Genomic DNA, 16590 nt, shown 5'->3' on the forward strand with positions numbered 1-16590 from the left:
CGAGCGAAGGAGCGCCAATCGGGCCTATGTTATAAAAAATAAGATAAAATTAAATATGTGAGACGTGGGAGGAGTGTGGTGAAATTCCGAAGCGCGAGAGTTTCCCTTTCCGATTGCAGTTCTCTGTTTATGCACTCGGTGCAAACAAGCAACAGACTGCGAATGGTCCTATGAAAACAAACTTGGAGAATCGGTTTCTTGAAGCGCTACAATCCGCATCATTTTGTTTGGGATGGGAGATGCACGTGATACAATTCTGCCGTTGGTAAAACAACTTAATAATAAGCTGCGCGCTGAAATTTTTTGTCACTGAATCACAAAAGATTTAACTTTTACTGTTGTCTTGTGCGTAGATCCAGAATTTCTAATATTCGTATTTCCACGTCTACAAGTTAACATTGATGTTTGTTGATTTGAACTAAATATTTAATTCATTCATAATTCAATTGTATATCGCTTGCATTTCTTTTTTTTATTCCAATTGTTGAAATTATGAAATTAATTCCTTTCGATGCCCTGTAATACGCAGGTCTTTTTACAATCTTTACAAGTCTCTGTTCTTTAATAAAAAAAGGGATTTTAGGGGTCAAATGTAGAAATCTATATTGACGTTTCTTTTTCTAAAAAAAAAAAAATAAGAGGGTCATTTAGTATTTAAACAATAAACTTACAATTCGTTTTTATCTAAAGCGGTCAATTGTTTTCACTTATTTATTTATTTAATATTAAGTTGTTTTATTAGTTATAGACAAAATATTATTAGTAACTAAATCTTTCTAAATCAATCATCCAAAGCCAATTAAACCCATTGTTTTTAGTTTCAGCAATAATAACTAAGTGTTCGTATTAATACATTAAATCTTAATAAGACAAAACTCTCAGATCGTTACTCAGATCACTCTTATATATTTTTGCGGTGACAACTTTTTTGTATGTATAAAATGGCCGTAGCAATCTTTTATAACAACTTTTTTTGTCCCTTTTGTGGGACAAATATGGATTCTTAATTTTTAAAAACAATATCACCGCCAATTGGATTTGAATTGTTATCGATAGCTGTCATCGGCCAGCTGACAATCCAGACAGTACCTATCGATAATATGCAGTCGAGCGAGATTTACGAATATGTGAGCACACACTTTAGTTTTTCGTTAGGAACGGTACGCTTGTTCTGTCGCGCACCAAATATTTTCGGCCCCAATGCAAATGCAAACGCTTTTACGGCGTGTGTAGTGCATTCAAAATTATCAGATACCCGACGGTGTCCACAGTTTCCAGAGAAGTGACCGAGGAATCGATGCATTCAGCGGAAACGGAAGAAACTCGCGCCTGGGTGGAAAAAAATTAATCTTTGACGCGGTTTAAATAAAGGTAACCCCGCCATCCATGAATAAAAACCACTTTTCCCACGGGTGCTTCCGCGATTGGGCCACAATGCGGGTGCTGTGGCCAATTCACCTTGAACCCAGCATTGCAGAAGGGGCCGCATACCAAATCCAATTGCCTGCGCTTGTGTGTATACCTGCGCCCCTTCCGCATGTGTGTGCATAAACATTGACGCCCACCCACCCGATAAACAGCTGTTCGTCCGATTGCCGTCCGCTTTTCTAGGTTTTTGAGGCGGTCGAGGCATATAAGGGTAAGGCAAAGGGGCCCTTCATACTGAGGCAGTTCTTTCGCGCTATGGGCGTAGACTTGCCAGGGTGCGGGACCGTGGCTGTGGCAAGGCGAAGGTGAAAGTCATCAGCTGATATCGGCTGATATCGGCCTGCTGCCTGCAAAACCCGTTATGCACAGCAGCTGTTCGACGCCGACTGTGTAGTATGTGGGGCAAAATCCCATCCGCGAACTGACGACGTGGGTTTGGTGGGGCTTACTCCCCAGTTATATCCGGATAGCGGACACCTCGCTATCGCAGGCCGATGTAAATTAGAGGCTTTCGCGGCGCAGCTGTAAGACCTAATTGAAGATTTCATTGTTCGTTCGCAGGCTGCACGACACTTCGAGGGCTTTTATGTGATTATTACTATGAAATTGGATGAAATAGTTGCATGGTAAGCGAATAATGCTCCATTACTCTCCGGACTATTTAATTCTTCGCTTTTGCATTTTTGTAGGTACCAGAAGAGAATCGGCACCTATGACAAGCAAGAATGGGAAAAGACCGTCGAACAGAAGATCTTGGATGGCTTTAATAATGTCAATTTAAAAAACACAAAGCTAAAGACGGATCTAATCGATGTGGACTTGGTGCGAGGCAAGTTTTACCCGACACCCTAAATGGTCCCAACAATTAAACCGTTTTTTTTAGGTTCCACCTTCCCCAAGGCCAAGCCCAAGCAGTCGCTACTTACCGTGATACGCCTAGCCATTCTGCGCTATGTACTGCTGCCCCTTTATGCCCAGTGGTGGGTCAAGCAGACCACGCCCAACGCATTCGGCTTCATCCTGGTCCTCTACCTCACACAATTGTCCAACTGGGCTATCTACGTTCTCCACAGCAGTCGTATAGTGCCCCTTGTCTATGAAAAGCAGTCAAATGGAACACTGCTTCAGACAGAGGCAGATGGAGATATCTCTGATAAGGATGCAGATAAGGAGTACGAGGAACATGCCGACCTCCTCAGCGCCCTGCTTATACCTTGCGCCCTAAGCCTGCTGATCAGTCTTATCCACTCGCAGATTGTAGCCACCAACACCGCCACGAGCGGCTCTGGCGGAAGTAGCAAGAACAAGCTGCGTCGCATATCTGTAAGCTGCTTAAGCGACAAGGCTGCAACCCGGGAGCACCGGGTGCGACGCCGCAAGAAGTTTGTGCGGTAAGAACAAAGCTCTTTTGAAAAACAAACATTAAATTCTTTTTTTAGAGTTCGGCAAGTGGAAGTTGACCTGTCCCAGGCCAGCAGTAACATATCACTTCCAAATAGAAGAACAGCAACCGCCCCCATCGAAGTGCTTCCCAGACCGGTCACACCCTCGCCTTCACCCAATGTTACCTGTCCCACGATGTCAGATCCCATCATGCCGACTACGCCTTCGCCCTCTGTTATCAGGCGAAGCAGCAACGAGGAGACCTATTTGACCAGGACTGCAATCAGCCCGCTACCGCAACCCCTGGCAGACACACGCTACGATCTCAGCAGAAAGGAAGGGGGATCAGCTCCTGAAAGCCCCAAAAAACGCAACGTCAACTGGCACACGCCAATTCAGATCTACGCTACCTACGAGCTCGGTGAAGAGCCATCCTCTAGCAAAAAGGTTGCAGAAGAGGGTACCAAGGCGGATGAAGAAAGTGCGTGTTCGGTCAAGCCAGCCTACCAGTCTCGCCGGAGCATAGGGGAGGACGATGGCTTCGAGAGTCTGAATGGAAAGAGCTCTAGTGGAGAGGACAACAACCATTCGCCTCTGCCAAACGCGGTGGCTGTTGCTACTCCACCAGTTCCCGTCCAGACCAATCAGCTGCGTCTGCGATTAAACACAGCAAACGGCGCGACCGCCAGTGCTTCTCCAACCGAAAAGAAAAGCCAGTCGCGCGGGAATGAATCCTCAACGAGTTGCGCCGAGTCGGATGAGTGCGATGATGCCGACTTTATGTCCAGTCCCGCCTCTGCCTGTAACCAAGAGTGCACCACCTCTGCCACCGACTGGATGGGGGTGACGACAAATAGCGAAGACTGCAGTTACACCTCTGATCTGGATCACTCTGACGGTGGTTTAAAGCACACGGCCTGTAGCGACGAAGATCCTGGAGAGCTGGATATCACCCCTACTACTATACTAAATCCACATAGCAGCCTAGACCGTAGTAAGTATTACCGTTTACATCGTAAGATTAAACTTTCTTGCATCTTTATTCACACAATATTATTGAATACATAAAGTTAGCTGTACAATTTGGGACCAGCGAGATGCAAAAAAGGCGCAGCTTTCCGTGCTGGAGATCGCGTCTTGCATAATCGAGCGCGTCGACTCAATGGGCGAAGCCAACGACTACATCTACATAGGCGTGGTCTTCTCCTTCCTGCTCACATTGATTCCCATCTTCTGCCGACTCTGCGAGGTATGTTACCGCCCAGGTTTTGATGGTAGATTACTTATTACTTTTTCAATGTACTCAGGTCACACTCGGGAGCGATGCAGAGAAGGCCAGTGAGATAAGCTACTTTAATATGCCGCAGCTTCTGTGGGAGAAGTCATCGGCATCGTTTTTCACCCTTCTGGGCTTTGCCTTCGGCGACACCCAGTGGGAGCGCACTGTATTGGCTCTGGGCTTTGTCCAACGCCTTTGCCTGACCCTTATACTGTTCATTATATTCGCCGTTGCAGAACGCACCTTCAAACAACGCTTTCTTTACGCCAAACTCTTCTCCCACCTCACTTCTTCACGTAGGGCTAGAAAGTCAAATCTTCCCCACTTTCGTTTGAATAAGGTGCGTAACATCAAGACCTGGCTGAGCGTGAGGTCATATTTAAAGGTAAATGCACAAAAACCACGTATTTCTTGAACAGAGTATATATAATACATATCAATAACCCATAGAAACGCGGGCCCCAGCGATCGGTGGATATCATCGTTTCCGCCGCATTCATAGTAACCCTCCTATTGCTGGCTTTCCTTAGCGTCGAGTGGCTAAAGGATTCGGTCCATCTGCATACACACCTTACTTTGGAGGCGCTAATCTGGTCCATAACGATCGGGATCTTTCTACTGCGCTACATGACCCTAGGGCAGAAGATACAGCACAAGTACCGAAGTGTGTCTGTGCTGATTACGGAGCAAATAAACTTATATCTGCAGATTGAGCGAAAGCCGAAGAAAAAGGAGGAGCTGATGGTGTCGAACAGCGTGCTTAAGCTGGCCGCCGATCTGCTAAAGGAACTCGAAACGCCATTCAAGATCTCTGGCCTAAGTGCCAATCCATATCTATTCACAACCATCAAGGTGGTCATCCTCTCGGCCCTATCGGGCGTGCTTAGCGAAGTTTTAGGCTTCAAGTTGAAGTTGCATAAAATCAAGATCAAGTAACAGATGCATGGCGCAGACCCGTCATATTTTGTAGTACAACTTTTTCGAAACGCTTTAAAAGAAATCTAACACTACACTTTAAATTAGTTAAGTGAATAAATTTAAGCGAGCCAATGTTTATGCTTGTCAAGTGATTGTTTAGCTGCGTTAACAAGCCCACTTACGACTACGTAAACCAATATAAATTAGTATTTACCTACCTTCTAGAGCGACCTGCACAATCACAAATCATTTTAATGCAAATTGTGCAATGGAATTATTCGCATGAAAGTTCATAGAACTTTAGGCATAAAATTAGTGCACCTATTGTAGTCTCAAGTTCAATTCCTAAGGCGGTCTCAGCAAGAGTGTTGCAATTAAAAAATGTTAGCAAACTATAATAAAGATTTTGTTTTGTCTTACTGGTATATACCAATTGCAATTCTATAGCTGTGAATGCTAGAAAATGGTTATAATTTTGTTGGTGATTGGACAGATATCACTCCAGATGCTAATATTTCTAAAGCGTTTTCAGTGTAATTTTGAAAACTACATCATAGAGAATTACTAATTTTTTCTCTATGTGCATCGCCTCTTATCTTTGTTTGCTCTGCGTAATCGATAGTTCACTCTATAGCGATCGATCAGCTGTTGCTGTTATCGTTATCAGTCCGCCTGCCCACAACTGACGTAACTTTCGCCTCCAATAGCGTGTAGATTTTCGCATTTAGTTTTTATTAAATCCCTCCCCCACAAAATGATTCGGCTTAATGGAATGTTCAGGAGCTGCTCGAGAGTTATGCGCAGTCAGGTGCGACTGCTCCACGTGGGAGAGGCCAACATCCTGCCCAGCGAGGTAGACAAGCAGTCCGCCGAGTACAAGGTGCATATAAACAGGCTGTATTTATGTTTACCCACCTGCTTAAGTCAATGACTGTCTAGGAAAATGCCAGCGAGATGGCCAGGTTGGTAAGCGAGCTGCGGAACTTCACCAGCCAGGTGCTTAATGGTGGCGGCCAAAAGGCCATAGAACGACACACCTCGCGAGGAAAACTCCTGGCCAGGGAGCGCATTAACCTGCTCCTGGATAAAGGATCGCCATTCCTGGAACTCAGTGCTTTGGCCGGACACGAGTTATACGGCGAAGAGAAGGTCAATTCTGGGGGAATCGTCACTGGAGTGGGACGCATTTGTGGGTAGGTCTACTAAATCTAAGTTGATCAAAGTTTCACATCATAACTTTTAACGCACACATAGTACGTCTAGTCTGCAGAATCCAAAAGCCATAATATAGCCATAACCTCCCATTAGCCACAAGAGTTTTTAATACCTTTTACACGTACAGTAAAAGGATATAATAGGTCATTGAAATTAATAAATCGGGATCACTAGCCGAGTCGAGATCCCTAGTTTGTGCAAATGAATTTGAAAAATAGGTACTCATACATTATGTACGAAATAGTTTAAAATTATCAGAAATAATACGAAATTCTTATTATAGAACCGAATGTTTGGTTGTGGCCAACGACGCCACTGTGAAAGGTGGAAGCTACTATCCCATTACCGTTAAGAAGCATTTGCGCGCCCAAGAGATTGCTCAAGAAAACCACTTGCCTTGCATTTATCTTGTGGACTCGGGTGGCGCCAACCTGCCGCGCCAGGCGGATGTCTTTCCAGACAAATTGCACTTCGGACGCATCTTCTATAACCAGGCGAACATGTCGGCCCAGGGAATTCCTCAGATCGCCGTAGTTATGGGCAGCTGCACGGCCGGAGGAGCTTACGTACCAGCAATGGCCGATGAAAGCATCATTGTTAAGAAGCAGGGAACCATATTTCTAGCAGGTCCGCCGCTGGTGAAGGCGGCTACTGGAGAGGAGGTGTCTGCAGAAGATCTGGGAGGAGCAGACCTGCACTGCAAGATTTCTGGGGTCACCGACCACTATGCCGTGGACGACGAACACGCCTTGTATCTAGCCCGGCAGATTGTGAGCAACTTGAACTTACCCGCCACAAATTCGTATAACGATCATCTGATGCACTCAAGTCAAGCCAATTTCCAGAATGCTACATCGCCGTCTGCCATAGAAGAACCGCGCTACGACGCACGAGAGCTGTACGGCATCGTGGGTCCTAATCTAACCAAAAGCTTTGACGTCCGCGACGTGATTGCGCGCATCGTCGACGGAAGCCGCTTTACAGAGTTTAAGAAGCTATATGGTGAGACCTTGGTGTGCGGATTTGCCAAGCTATATGGTCACACAGTCGGAATAGTCGGAAACAATGGAGTCCTTTTCTCGGAGAGCGCACTTAAAGGCGCCCACTTCATTCAGTTGTGCGCACAGCGCAAGATACCGCTCGTTTTCCTGCAAAACATTACTGGTGAGTTGATATGTAATGTGGCTAGACGTCTTTTCTAACCGGACTATCGATCTATTTAGGTTTCATGGTGGGGCGCGATGCAGAAGCCCATGGTATTGCCAAAAACGGAGCTAAGATGGTCACTGCAGTCGCCTGCGCTAATGTTCCCAAATTCACGGTGATAATTGGGGGATCCTACGGAGCGGGCAATTACGGCATGTGTGGTAGGGCCTATTCGCCTCGTTTCCTATACATGTGGCCAAATTCTCGCATCTCCGTGATGGGCGGAACTCAGGCAGCCAATGTTATGGCTCAGATCACCGAAGATCAACGCAAGCGAGCAGGCAAGGAGTTCAGCGAGGAGGAAGCCCAAAAGTTGAAGGCTCCCATTGTGGAAATGTTCGAAGCGGAGGGCTCGCCCTACTACAGTACGGCTCGTCTGTGGGACGACGGCATCATTGATCCGGCCAACACCCGTCAGATCCTCGGCCTCAGCCTGAAAGCAGCCTTGAACAACGCCGGTCAAAGTACCAAGTTTGGAGTCTTCCGCATGTAAATTCAATTTGCATGCTAGAGAAATGTAGTCGGAGAGCATTTACAGGCATTTAATGCCAGCCTTGATTTTGAAACTATTGCATTTATTAGCGTTAAGACAATCATTAACTATGTTATGTACAATTGAGTGTTCATTAGGTACCGGACGTGTTAAATCGTTTTAAGCTTATGAACCAATTTTTAATTTGCTAATCTACTTTTTATTTCCTGTGCAAATGAACTAATGTTGATGTCATAAGTTTCAGCGATTTTACAAATACGGAAAACGAAAAATAAAAACAGTATGATATTTTGAAATTAACAGTAGATGTTGGCATTAGGTGTTGAAAGCCAAATTATTGCTTTTATTATTATTTAGAATGTTTTTTTAAATACAACCAGTAACAATGATTTTACAAATCCGCCTATATAGCCTATTCCACTGTTACACTTTAAGTGAAGCTAAGTATAAATAGACATTGGACCTTTTCTGAAAACGACTCATGTTCGTTTGGTAAATTTCCAGCTCTCGTACATTTAATCAACATTTTCAAAAATAACTGACAAATCGCTGAATTCTGCACCGAGCGCTATCGTCCATCTCTAGCGGCTATCGATAGCCCATGCGGACCTGCGCTGGGCGGCCGATGCATCAGTGTACATTTTACATCCCTAGCGCTCGCTCGTTTAGCAGAAGACTGTCGTCATAGAATTAGTATTTCTTTGTTTAAAGTCAGGAACCATATAGTTATCCCTCGGCCGAAGGAAAACAACCAACTGATTAGGTGAGTTTATCAGAGGATCGGAGGATTCACCGGATGAATATGCCTCTGCGTCTGCATGAGTCAGTGCGTGTATCTCTCTCCGTGTATGTGTGTGAGTGTGCGGCTCCTCGACTTTTTCGCAAAAAAAAGAAGAGAAAAAGAAATGGCAAACCTAGAAGTAGCGTCAGCAGAAAAGAAAGTTCATCGGTATGTGGCGATTTAAAATAACTCTGTCGAAAACTTCAAGTGCACACTTGGGCCAAATAGCTGTACATCGCGGAGCCTGCGTGCGCTTGTGTGCGTGCGTGTGCATTGTATATTTAAATGTCGTCTGCTGCTGCTTCGTTTCCTCCTCCAAAAATAAAATTTCCCATCCTGGTTCCATGCAAGTGAGACTGACTGTCATCTCGGCAAGCGTTTGTACATGAGTGTGTGCCTGCCACAGCCGCAAAAAAAGAGGCCGCAAAAATTCCCGTGCAGTGTACATATATGGTGGATGGTGTCCTACCCCTACCACTGCCCCTTTTCCGATGATCGCAACGGCTGGAAAATCGGTAAAACCATATTCTCTGAGTTAAAGCCACTGTTTCGATGACGTCATTCTTCTACGGCTTATCTGTCAAGCCCCCGCATTTCTTCAGATTGCGCGTGCGTGTGTGTGTGAGCTGTGCAGTTACCAACAATTCTCGGACTTGTTTTGTTTTCATTTAGCTCAAGTTACTATTTTTATTGGCTTAATTATAATGGGCTACGCCGACGCAACTTTTTGGCCTTCCCGATGTTGCTCTACTAGAATGCCGCTTTTTTTTTGTATTTTGGTTTTAACTCAAAAACACTCACCCACAGTCTCGGTCTGATTTCGCTCATAGTATCGGAATGCTTATTTGTTGCTCAAACAGCTTATTGTTGTTGACACACGCTTCCCTTCCACCCTGATCAGATTGTTTTAACAACTGGGGATTTGGGATAGAATTGGAAAACTTCGGCTTGGCCACTAATTCCCTGTTTCGCTCCTCTTTTCTGTTTTCTTCCAACTTCCGCTGCATGCGCCCACACCCACACACATGCACACTGAGCTATGACAGGCGCAACAAACTACACTGGCAAAAAAAACCATAGGCTGGGTCATCCATTCCGTAGTGTCTCGAATCGAAATGTCACACATCAGCGACTTACCAACTAGGAATTTTGTGGATATAATGAGTTATCGACATATGACTCAATAGCGCTGTCATGAAAATGGAATGCTCGAAATTTAAATCTAAACAGCAACTTCCATTTTATGTCTCCCCATCTTATGAGATGCAAATAATCATTCGTATTTATGGAAAGTAGGTTTTTTAAAAAGTCACTGATTTAAGAGAAATTTTCATGGAAAAAAAAAACAAACAAGCAACAGATCTTTCATACACTTTTGTCTAGCTTTGATTTTTTAGTTTGATTCAAAATGCAAGGAAATTAACTAACCGAAACGGTTTGATAGTCAAAATAAAGATCTGATTTGAAATACAATTTTCCATAGAAAGTTTAGATTTTTTAAATAGCTCTACAGGTTAAGCATTGTGATAATGTAATGATACATGTACGAATTCAGATTTAACTGACACTTATACCTAATGTATGCAATTGGAATGCGTTATTTATTAAGATCGTAAAAACAGTATATGATTTCTTAATAGAAAACAGTATTCCCCTGTGTAGTAATCCCTACTTGTATTTGGGGCACTCTATTGTTGTGCCTTCTCTGGCAGGGGGCACTTAAATCAATAAACGAGCAGCAAATCGCTCCGCATTTGAATTGGAGTTCCGCCCTTTCGGGTCAATGCACCGTACACTTGCGCAGCGAAAAGGTGGAGAGTCGTAGTTTTACGTAAACACCGAAAGGCCCACGGCCGATGAGAGTCGATGTATTTATAGGCCGGCTCCGAAATGCCGGCTAATTCTTTATCTAGCTGGCCCACGTTAGATTGCCCATTCTGTATGTGCCTGCTGGCCAGGCTGACATTGATAATGCCAGTGACGCGGTCCATGAGTAATCTCCATTTTCGCGTCTCAACGAATCGAAGCGATGTGGACGCATAGTAGCGGTCAACAGTGCAAGTTCATTGTTCGCCTGATCCAGTATCCGCGTAGCATTTTCTTTCCACTTGCCAGCCATTTCGTTTGATTGCCGTTTATGCTCTCGTAAGTGTCGAGATGTGTCGAGGTCTGAGGAGTAATTATCTTCTAAAGTTCAGAATAACTTTGCTTGCGATTCTAAAGGATTTATCCATATCGTGAGCTTGGCGAAAGCAAAGATACTGCAAACTTATTTATTATCGGGCACTGGCGAATAAGTATGTTTGGGGGCATAAAACGCAGTATGTGTGACTCTATGTCTTTACGAATAAGTGATTTTAAATATACATTTTACATACATACATTTTTAAAAATAATAGTACAAAAACAGGCCTTGAGAATGTTGATGTTCATTTAAGTTTTCCAAGCTACATTAGTTTGTACTAGTCCTACCAGTAAGTCACAGACGAGCGTAGAACGAAATATAAGGAAAACAAAAGTAACTTTTACAGTTCGTTTTAATTTTGCACATTGAGATTTATTAAAAGAAGATTGCTACGGATAAACACAAATAGTAAGTGCATCGGTCAGATTGTTATGATCATTCCGGGAAGTAAGATAATTACCATTTGGTATGGAAAGGCCTATTTGTAGCGCGGACTGTTCGGTTCAGAGCCAACCAGCCAAACTACTTTCGAAGGAACAAATTCTGCAGATTCGTGGAATGAGTGTGCAACGGTAACATGTCCAATAGCAATCATTTGGCGTTCCCGGTTGCCGTTTGCTTTGCTGATGATTATCGTGATCTTGATATTGAGCACGCACATGGGACACGCTTCAATGCACCCCGAGCCAAAACAATTATAATTCGCCGCAATTAAGAGCCGTTCATGGCGCTAGCACTCCCACACGGACTGCATGTGGAGCCGCCACTGTGCAGTTACCAACTTATAACTAACCAGCCTTTTGCATCTTCGTTTCAGTGCCGCTCAATAAACCAGAGGACACCAATATCATGGCTGTTAACGTTTACTCCACAAATGTGACGTCAGAGAATCTCTCGCGCCACGACATGCTAGCCTGGGTTAACGATTGCCTCCAGTCGCAATTCTCAAAGATCGAGGAACTCTGCACAGGTAAATGCCCACTGACTTGTCTACGAAGTGCCTAGTGTGTGCCGCGATCAACCTACGCTTCCCATTTTTAGGTGCCGCTTACTGTCAGTTCATGGACATGTTGTTCCCCAATTCAGTGCCCGTAAAGCGTGTCAAATTTCGTACCAATCTGGAGCACGAGTACATTCAGAACTTCAAGATATTGCAGGCGGGCTTCAAGAAGATGTCTGTGGATAAGGTATGCCCGCTCGCTTAGATAACTTTCGTATTTTTCGAACCTTTTTTATTTTGACACACAAATCCACCCAATCCGAAGAATGAAAAGTGGAAAAATGGGCACGGTACAGTGGAAGCGCTTACAGCGTCGCTATAAGCATATGTCCACTGTACCAATAAACTCTTGTATGTTGTAACTAACTACGATTTCCGTTACAAATGAACTACACGACTACGCAAACACACCGACAACCACAGATCATTCCAGTTGATAAACTGATTAAGGGACGCTTTCAAGACAACTTTGAGTTTCTTCAATGGTTTAAAAAGTTCTTCGACGCCAATTATGACGGTCGCGAGTACGACCCCGTGTCTCAGCGTGGCGGAGTCAAGCTGGGCAATGGCAACGGACACGGCAGCAACGGAGGCAGTGGCGTGGGCAGCAGCAACAACGATCTCCATCTGATGCACCGGCGGCCATTGCAGCCTCCAGCTGGCAGCGGACGAATGCCAGCACGGGTCATCGCTTCAACTGGTACGGTTCTGTCGAGGCCACGAACTCCGGAGTGAAGGAGCCATTTGTTTGCCATTTCATTTGAGTTGCGAAGGGAACGAACGTGAAGCACGCAGCGGAACCAGGCAAAACTGGGATGCCACACAACACCCTACAAAACACTACCAACACCACTGGCCTTGAGCTGCTGGAGCACCAAGTACTACACAAAACGCACACACATTTAGTCGCATCCAAGCACACAGCACACATGTCGGAGGATCTGTTGTTGTCCCACATCCAACGCACTAACTCCTCTTCATCCCCGTACAGTGATGGGAAAAACCCAAATATTTATATCTATGTACTATAGTCACACACCCATAATCTTTAATGCTGAGGCAAATGCGATCAAATTCCCAACTGCGAATTTGTTTACCATTTTTAGTGTACAAGAATTCCGTACTACAAGGTTAAAAGCAACAACTCTTTACATCATATCTGTGGAAGTGGCTTTATATTCCTGAAAATCAATCAAATTGTACTATAAAGCCTGCTTTTACGATTTTTTCTAATTTTCAATCACACGTTCTTAGAGGTTAAACCAGCAATTGGTATAATCGTGTGCGTATCTGAGTTTAATTTAACTTTAACTTTAACATTCCTTATCCCTGCAGCATTGCAAAGTTATAATTTATACACATCTTGTTATCTGGTGCTTTGGCTGGCCAAAGAGTTCTGTTTTCCCAAATTCATTTGTTTGTTTGTTTATTCTTTGTTTCCATTGCATTTGGATTCACTACACACTCTCTCACCTGTCTGCATATTTCTCGCTCATTTTACTTTTAGATTATACCCATTGACAAATTAATCAAGGGTCGATTCCAAGACAATTTCGAGTTTTTGCAATGGTTTAAAAAGTTCTTCGACGCCAATTACGATGGCAGGGACTACGATGCCAGTGCGGTGCGCGAGGGAGCCCCAATGGGTTTCGGATCGGGAGCGGGGAAGTCGCTGCCCGGCACGGCGGCCAGCGGCGTGTCCAGCAGCTATCGGCGTGGCCCAACGGCAACGACACGCCCGGCAACGACGTCTACAGTGAAGCCTAGTATGTTGTTTTGGTTTGGTACCCCAATTGATACTTCCTATCGCTATCTCTCCTTTCATTATCGTACGCATTATCCACATGGTCAGACAATTGTACATATCGCTTGTAGATTTTGTAAACATTAAGAAACTAAATGCACATCATCCAAGCTTACACGAAAGCACGAAAAGAAGTCACATGCTGTCTGTGCTTCACGTTTGTCGATTCCTTATGGTTTTATGTCTGCGGCCTGGATGTTTGCATACTAACCTCGCTCGTTTTGCCCATTCAAGCAGTCTCCAAGGTGCTGCCACGCACGAACAACGCAGCCCCTGTGAGCAGGTTAAACGCCGGTGCCAACAGCACGGGCACGGTCAAGAAGAACGACGCGAGCAATTCAGTCAACAATCAGCAAATAGAAGAGATGTCAAACCAGGTGGGTCAAGAACAAGAAGATAAGCAAAAAACCGATACTAATATTCAAGACCAGGTCATGGATATGCGCATAAACCTGGAGGGATTGGAAAAGGAGCGCGACTTTTACTTCTCCAAGTTGCGGGATATTGAAATTCTGTGAGTATAGAAGCAAATATTTTCAACTAAGGACACTTCTACTTCGTATTATTATTTTAGTTGCCAAGAAGCCGATGACGCCGAGGCGCATCCGATCATCCAAAAGATTTTGGACATTTTATATGCGACTGAGGTAGGACAAGTCTGTACTCTTTTTTACATGGCTCTGCAATCGCTTAGACTTATAATTTCTATTTTCAGGATGGATTTGCGCCGCCTGACGATGCACCACCAGAGGACGAGGAGTATTAATTTAAACCGAGAACGAAAACCCACTAAATTCATTTGCTGCATACATATTCAAAACATAAGTCAAGAAGCATGATGAAGGGGACAGAGTTTATTATTTAGACAGAAACCAAGGATTCGTTAAGCAAAAACTAGAAGACTAACAAATGCAGAGTTTTTGATTTCCTAAGCCGAGGCTGACAACAGGAGCGCCACGTGATTAAATAGTTATTCTTTAAACATTTCTTTGATACGAACGCGTCGCTGCTCAAGAGATAGAGACGGGATTTTTTTTTCGATTCAAAATTGTGCCCAAGAAAGTTTTGCTGCTGTTGCCGATGAGTGTGAACATCATAAACCATTTCATATATAAATTGTTTGTATTTTAGCGGAATAAACGAAACAAAATCTCACTATCTAATAGAAAGCCAGCCTACCCTTTTCAAAATTTTTTGAAAGCTAGACAAACTCCTCGTAATTAAGAAAATTTAAAATGCTCAGCTTAAAAGTTTTCTATGATTTAGCTTCGCTCTTTGTATCACATGGTTTACACATTTATATCCTTTTAAACACATTTATAAGTTTTGTATAAGTTGAACTTTTTACTAGCTGACTTTAGTCGTTTTGAGTGTTGTATGTAGTGGATCACAAGAGCCGAATTTGTCTAATCTTACATTATGTTCAGCAAACGGTATTTTGTACTTTCAATTTCTATATTTAAATAATTGGCTTCATAACAAAATGATTGTATAAAATAAGTGATTTTTGCTCTCAATTTTTTAAGTTCTATATTTATGTGTAATACAGGCAGAACTCGTTGAAGTTTGAATAAAAGCGAACGTCCTTCTATTTTCTAAACACACCTTTTTGATTTCTGGCTTTCAAATCACAACGCACGGATAAATTACCCCAAGCGGAAACTGTCTACCCTTCATTTCTCTTCTCTAATCATTGTAAATAATTTGTTAACACACCAACCACACTCACATATTAGTCAAACTGTGTTTTCGACAGACACAAATATGTATGATTATGCTCGCACACACCAACACCATTGAGGAGCATCAGTGGGGTGTACCACCTACGATCTATAATCTAGATTCTAGAATAAAAACATGTGTTGCTTGATTCAAAATTAATGCATTTCTCATTTTCGCACACGGGGGCAGAGCAGTTCAACGAATTTGATTTCAGGTAAACTATTTGACGGCGCTCTGGATGTGTGGCTGCTTGTGGGTGCCGTCGCAGAAGGGTCTGTGGGTGGTCTGTTTGCAGTTGCAGAGCCAGTAGTCTCCCGACTTTTCCACCTTGAATCGTATGGGCCTAGAAAATTAATGCAAAGCGGTATTACTTCGGTACTATAGCTCTGGCTCAAGCACATACCTCTGCTTGATCTTCAGGAACTCGTTCTTGTGCACTCCATCGCAGAGGGGCTGAGACTTGGACTTGCCGCACAGGCACCAGCTGTAGGTTTTATCTGTTGGAATCACGAGTTGTGGTTATGTAAATATGTACTTGTTTTCTAGGCACCGGTTTGCTGGGATTTCTGAATAGTACCTTTTTCCAGGTGGATTTTGAAGGGTCGCTTGTCGAAGATCGCACCGTTCTCCTTTTGCAGAACGGCCGTTTGCTTATCCTCGAGCAAGTTCTTGGGAATTGTTTTGGCTGAGTCCCCCGGTTTTGCGCTGAAACTGTAGCAGGCCTGCACGGAAGTAATGCTATGAAGTCATAGGAAGATTTTTCTCAGTTTTGGGAAGCTTACCTTGAGCAACCAGAACGCCCCCTGGTTTCGTCGTAGTATCATTGACATGTTAACGCTTATTTATTTTGGTTCTTTATTTAAGCTGATAATTGCACGGTCAAAAGTATCGATATGTTGTCATCGGTGCTATGGTGACGCATGGGCACACTATTATTTTTACCAGTTTAAAATGGGCTCATCGGGGGGAGTATTGATAGTTATTGCTTTAATGTACACCCGTTGTAATGTACAATGTTGACGGGATATGTCATTCTGGTAGCGAAAAAGAAAATAAATTAAAGATGTGGAAACTGGACAGTGCTGCCAGACTGCCAAGCACAGTGCTGTTAAACGTCCCGGCTAAATGTCTACAGCTCTACAGCTCACGATGCTCTATCTGCCGTTATCGCTGCCC

The 16590-nt window shown here is 43.8% G+C and overlaps 4 protein-coding genes across 12 annotated transcripts; 3 read left to right on the forward strand and 1 right to left on the reverse strand.

Annotated features, from left to right (window-relative positions):
• Nucleotides 1-1098: 1098 nt before the first annotated feature.
• LOC120443950 (protein phtf) lies at nucleotides 1099-5144 on the forward strand. 2 transcript variants are annotated; one of them, XM_039623398.1, is made up of 8 exons: nucleotides 1099-1371; nucleotides 1990-2054; nucleotides 2118-2257; nucleotides 2312-2819; nucleotides 2868-3805; nucleotides 3882-4060; nucleotides 4119-4475; nucleotides 4541-5144. In XM_039623398.1, exons 2-8 carry the CDS (start codon nucleotides 2029-2031, stop codon nucleotides 5024-5026), a joined length of 2634 nt encoding a protein of 877 aa, XP_039479332.1. In that variant the 5' UTR covers nucleotides 1099-1371; nucleotides 1990-2028; the 3' UTR covers nucleotides 5027-5144. The 2 variants fall into 2 exon arrangements, with proteins under 2 accessions (XP_039479332.1, XP_039479333.1); XM_039623399.1 differs by lacking the exon at nucleotides 1099-1371 and having other exon boundaries at nucleotides 1977-2054.
• Nucleotides 5145-5661: 517 nt separating this feature from the next.
• LOC120443951 (probable methylcrotonoyl-CoA carboxylase beta chain, mitochondrial) lies at nucleotides 5662-8222 on the forward strand. The gene is made up of 4 exons (XM_039623400.2): nucleotides 5662-5888; nucleotides 5948-6201; nucleotides 6507-7387; nucleotides 7447-8222. Exons 1-4 carry the CDS (start codon nucleotides 5763-5765, stop codon nucleotides 7920-7922), a joined length of 1737 nt encoding a protein of 578 aa, XP_039479334.1. The 5' UTR covers nucleotides 5662-5762; the 3' UTR covers nucleotides 7923-8222.
• A 306-nt stretch (nucleotides 8223-8528) lies between these two features.
• Nucleotides 8529-15296, forward strand: LOC120443953 (microtubule-associated protein RP/EB family member 1). Of its 8 annotated transcripts, none has more exons than XM_039623408.2 (8): nucleotides 11143-11296; nucleotides 11706-11858; nucleotides 11930-12075; nucleotides 12312-12588; nucleotides 13927-14069; nucleotides 14124-14206; nucleotides 14267-14339; nucleotides 14408-15296. In XM_039623408.2, coding segments are annotated over exons 1-8 (927 nt in total). In that variant the 5' UTR covers nucleotides 11143-11295; the 3' UTR covers nucleotides 14459-15296. The 8 variants fall into 8 exon arrangements, with proteins under 8 accessions (XP_039479341.1, XP_039479337.1, XP_039479342.1 ...); XM_039623410.2 differs by lacking the exon at nucleotides 12312-12588 and adding an exon at nucleotides 13396-13654 and having other exon boundaries at nucleotides 11144-11296; nucleotides 13930-14069; XM_039623409.2 differs by lacking the exon at nucleotides 12312-12588 and adding an exon at nucleotides 13396-13654 and having other exon boundaries at nucleotides 11145-11296.
• Nucleotides 15297-15558: 262 nt separating this feature from the next.
• Nucleotides 15559-16356, reverse strand: LOC120443957 (CDGSH iron-sulfur domain-containing protein 3, mitochondrial). The gene is made up of 4 exons (XM_039623413.1): nucleotides 16197-16356; nucleotides 15992-16136; nucleotides 15818-15911; nucleotides 15559-15757 (listed from the first exon to the last, which is right to left on the reverse strand). The coding sequence occupies exons 1-4, from the start codon at nucleotides 16242-16244 to the stop codon at nucleotides 15634-15636; spliced, it is 411 nt and encodes a 136-aa protein (XP_039479347.1). The 5' UTR covers nucleotides 16245-16356; the 3' UTR covers nucleotides 15559-15633.
• Between the last annotated feature and the right edge of the window lie 234 nt (nucleotides 16357-16590).

This window comes from Drosophila santomea, chromosome 2L (genome assembly GCF_016746245.2).
Source record: "Drosophila santomea strain STO CAGO 1482 chromosome 2L, Prin_Dsan_1.1, whole genome shotgun sequence".
Lineage (NCBI taxonomy): Eukaryota > Metazoa > Arthropoda > Insecta > Diptera > Drosophilidae > Drosophila > Drosophila santomea.

Bases quoted from the DNA above. Each gene is read 5' to 3' on its own strand.
- LOC120443957 (XM_039623413.1), bottom strand. From the start codon at position 16,244: ATGTCAATGATACTACGACGAAACCAGGGGGCGTTCTGGTTGCTCAAG. The intron at 16,137-16,196 runs GTAAGCTTCCCA...ACTTCCGTGCAG, and splicing joins GGGCGTTCTGGTTGCTCAAG to GCCTGCTACAGTTTCAGCGC. The intron at 15,912-15,991 runs GTACTATTCAGA...TGATTCCAACAG, and splicing joins CAAAATCCACCTGGAAAAAG to ATAAAACCTACAGCTGGTGC.
- LOC120443950 (XM_039623398.1), top strand. From the start codon at position 2,029: ATGAAATTGGATGAAATAGTTGCATG. The intron at 2,258-2,311 runs GCAAGTTTTACC...CGTTTTTTTTAG, and splicing joins CGATGTGGACTTGGTGCGAG to GTTCCACCTTCCCCAAGGCC. The intron at 2,820-2,867 runs GTAAGAACAAAG...TTCTTTTTTTAG, and splicing joins CGCCGCAAGAAGTTTGTGCG to AGTTCGGCAAGTGGAAGTTG.
- LOC120443951 (XM_039623400.2), top strand. From the start codon at position 5,763: ATGATTCGGCTTAATGGAATGTTCAGGAGCTGCTCGAGAGTTATGCGC. The intron at 5,889-5,947 runs GTGCATATAAAC...ATGACTGTCTAG, and splicing joins AGCAGTCCGCCGAGTACAAG to GAAAATGCCAGCGAGATGGC. The intron at 6,202-6,506 runs GTAGGTCTACTA...TTCTTATTATAG, and splicing joins GGAGTGGGACGCATTTGTGG to AACCGAATGTTTGGTTGTGG.
- LOC120443953 (XM_039623403.2), top strand. The intron at 12,589-13,926 runs GTACGGTTCTGT...TGCCCATTCAAG, and splicing joins ACGGGTCATCGCTTCAACTG to CAGTCTCCAAGGTGCTGCCA. The intron at 14,207-14,266 runs GTGAGTATAGAA...TTATTATTTTAG, and splicing joins TTGCGGGATATTGAAATTCT to TTGCCAAGAAGCCGATGACG.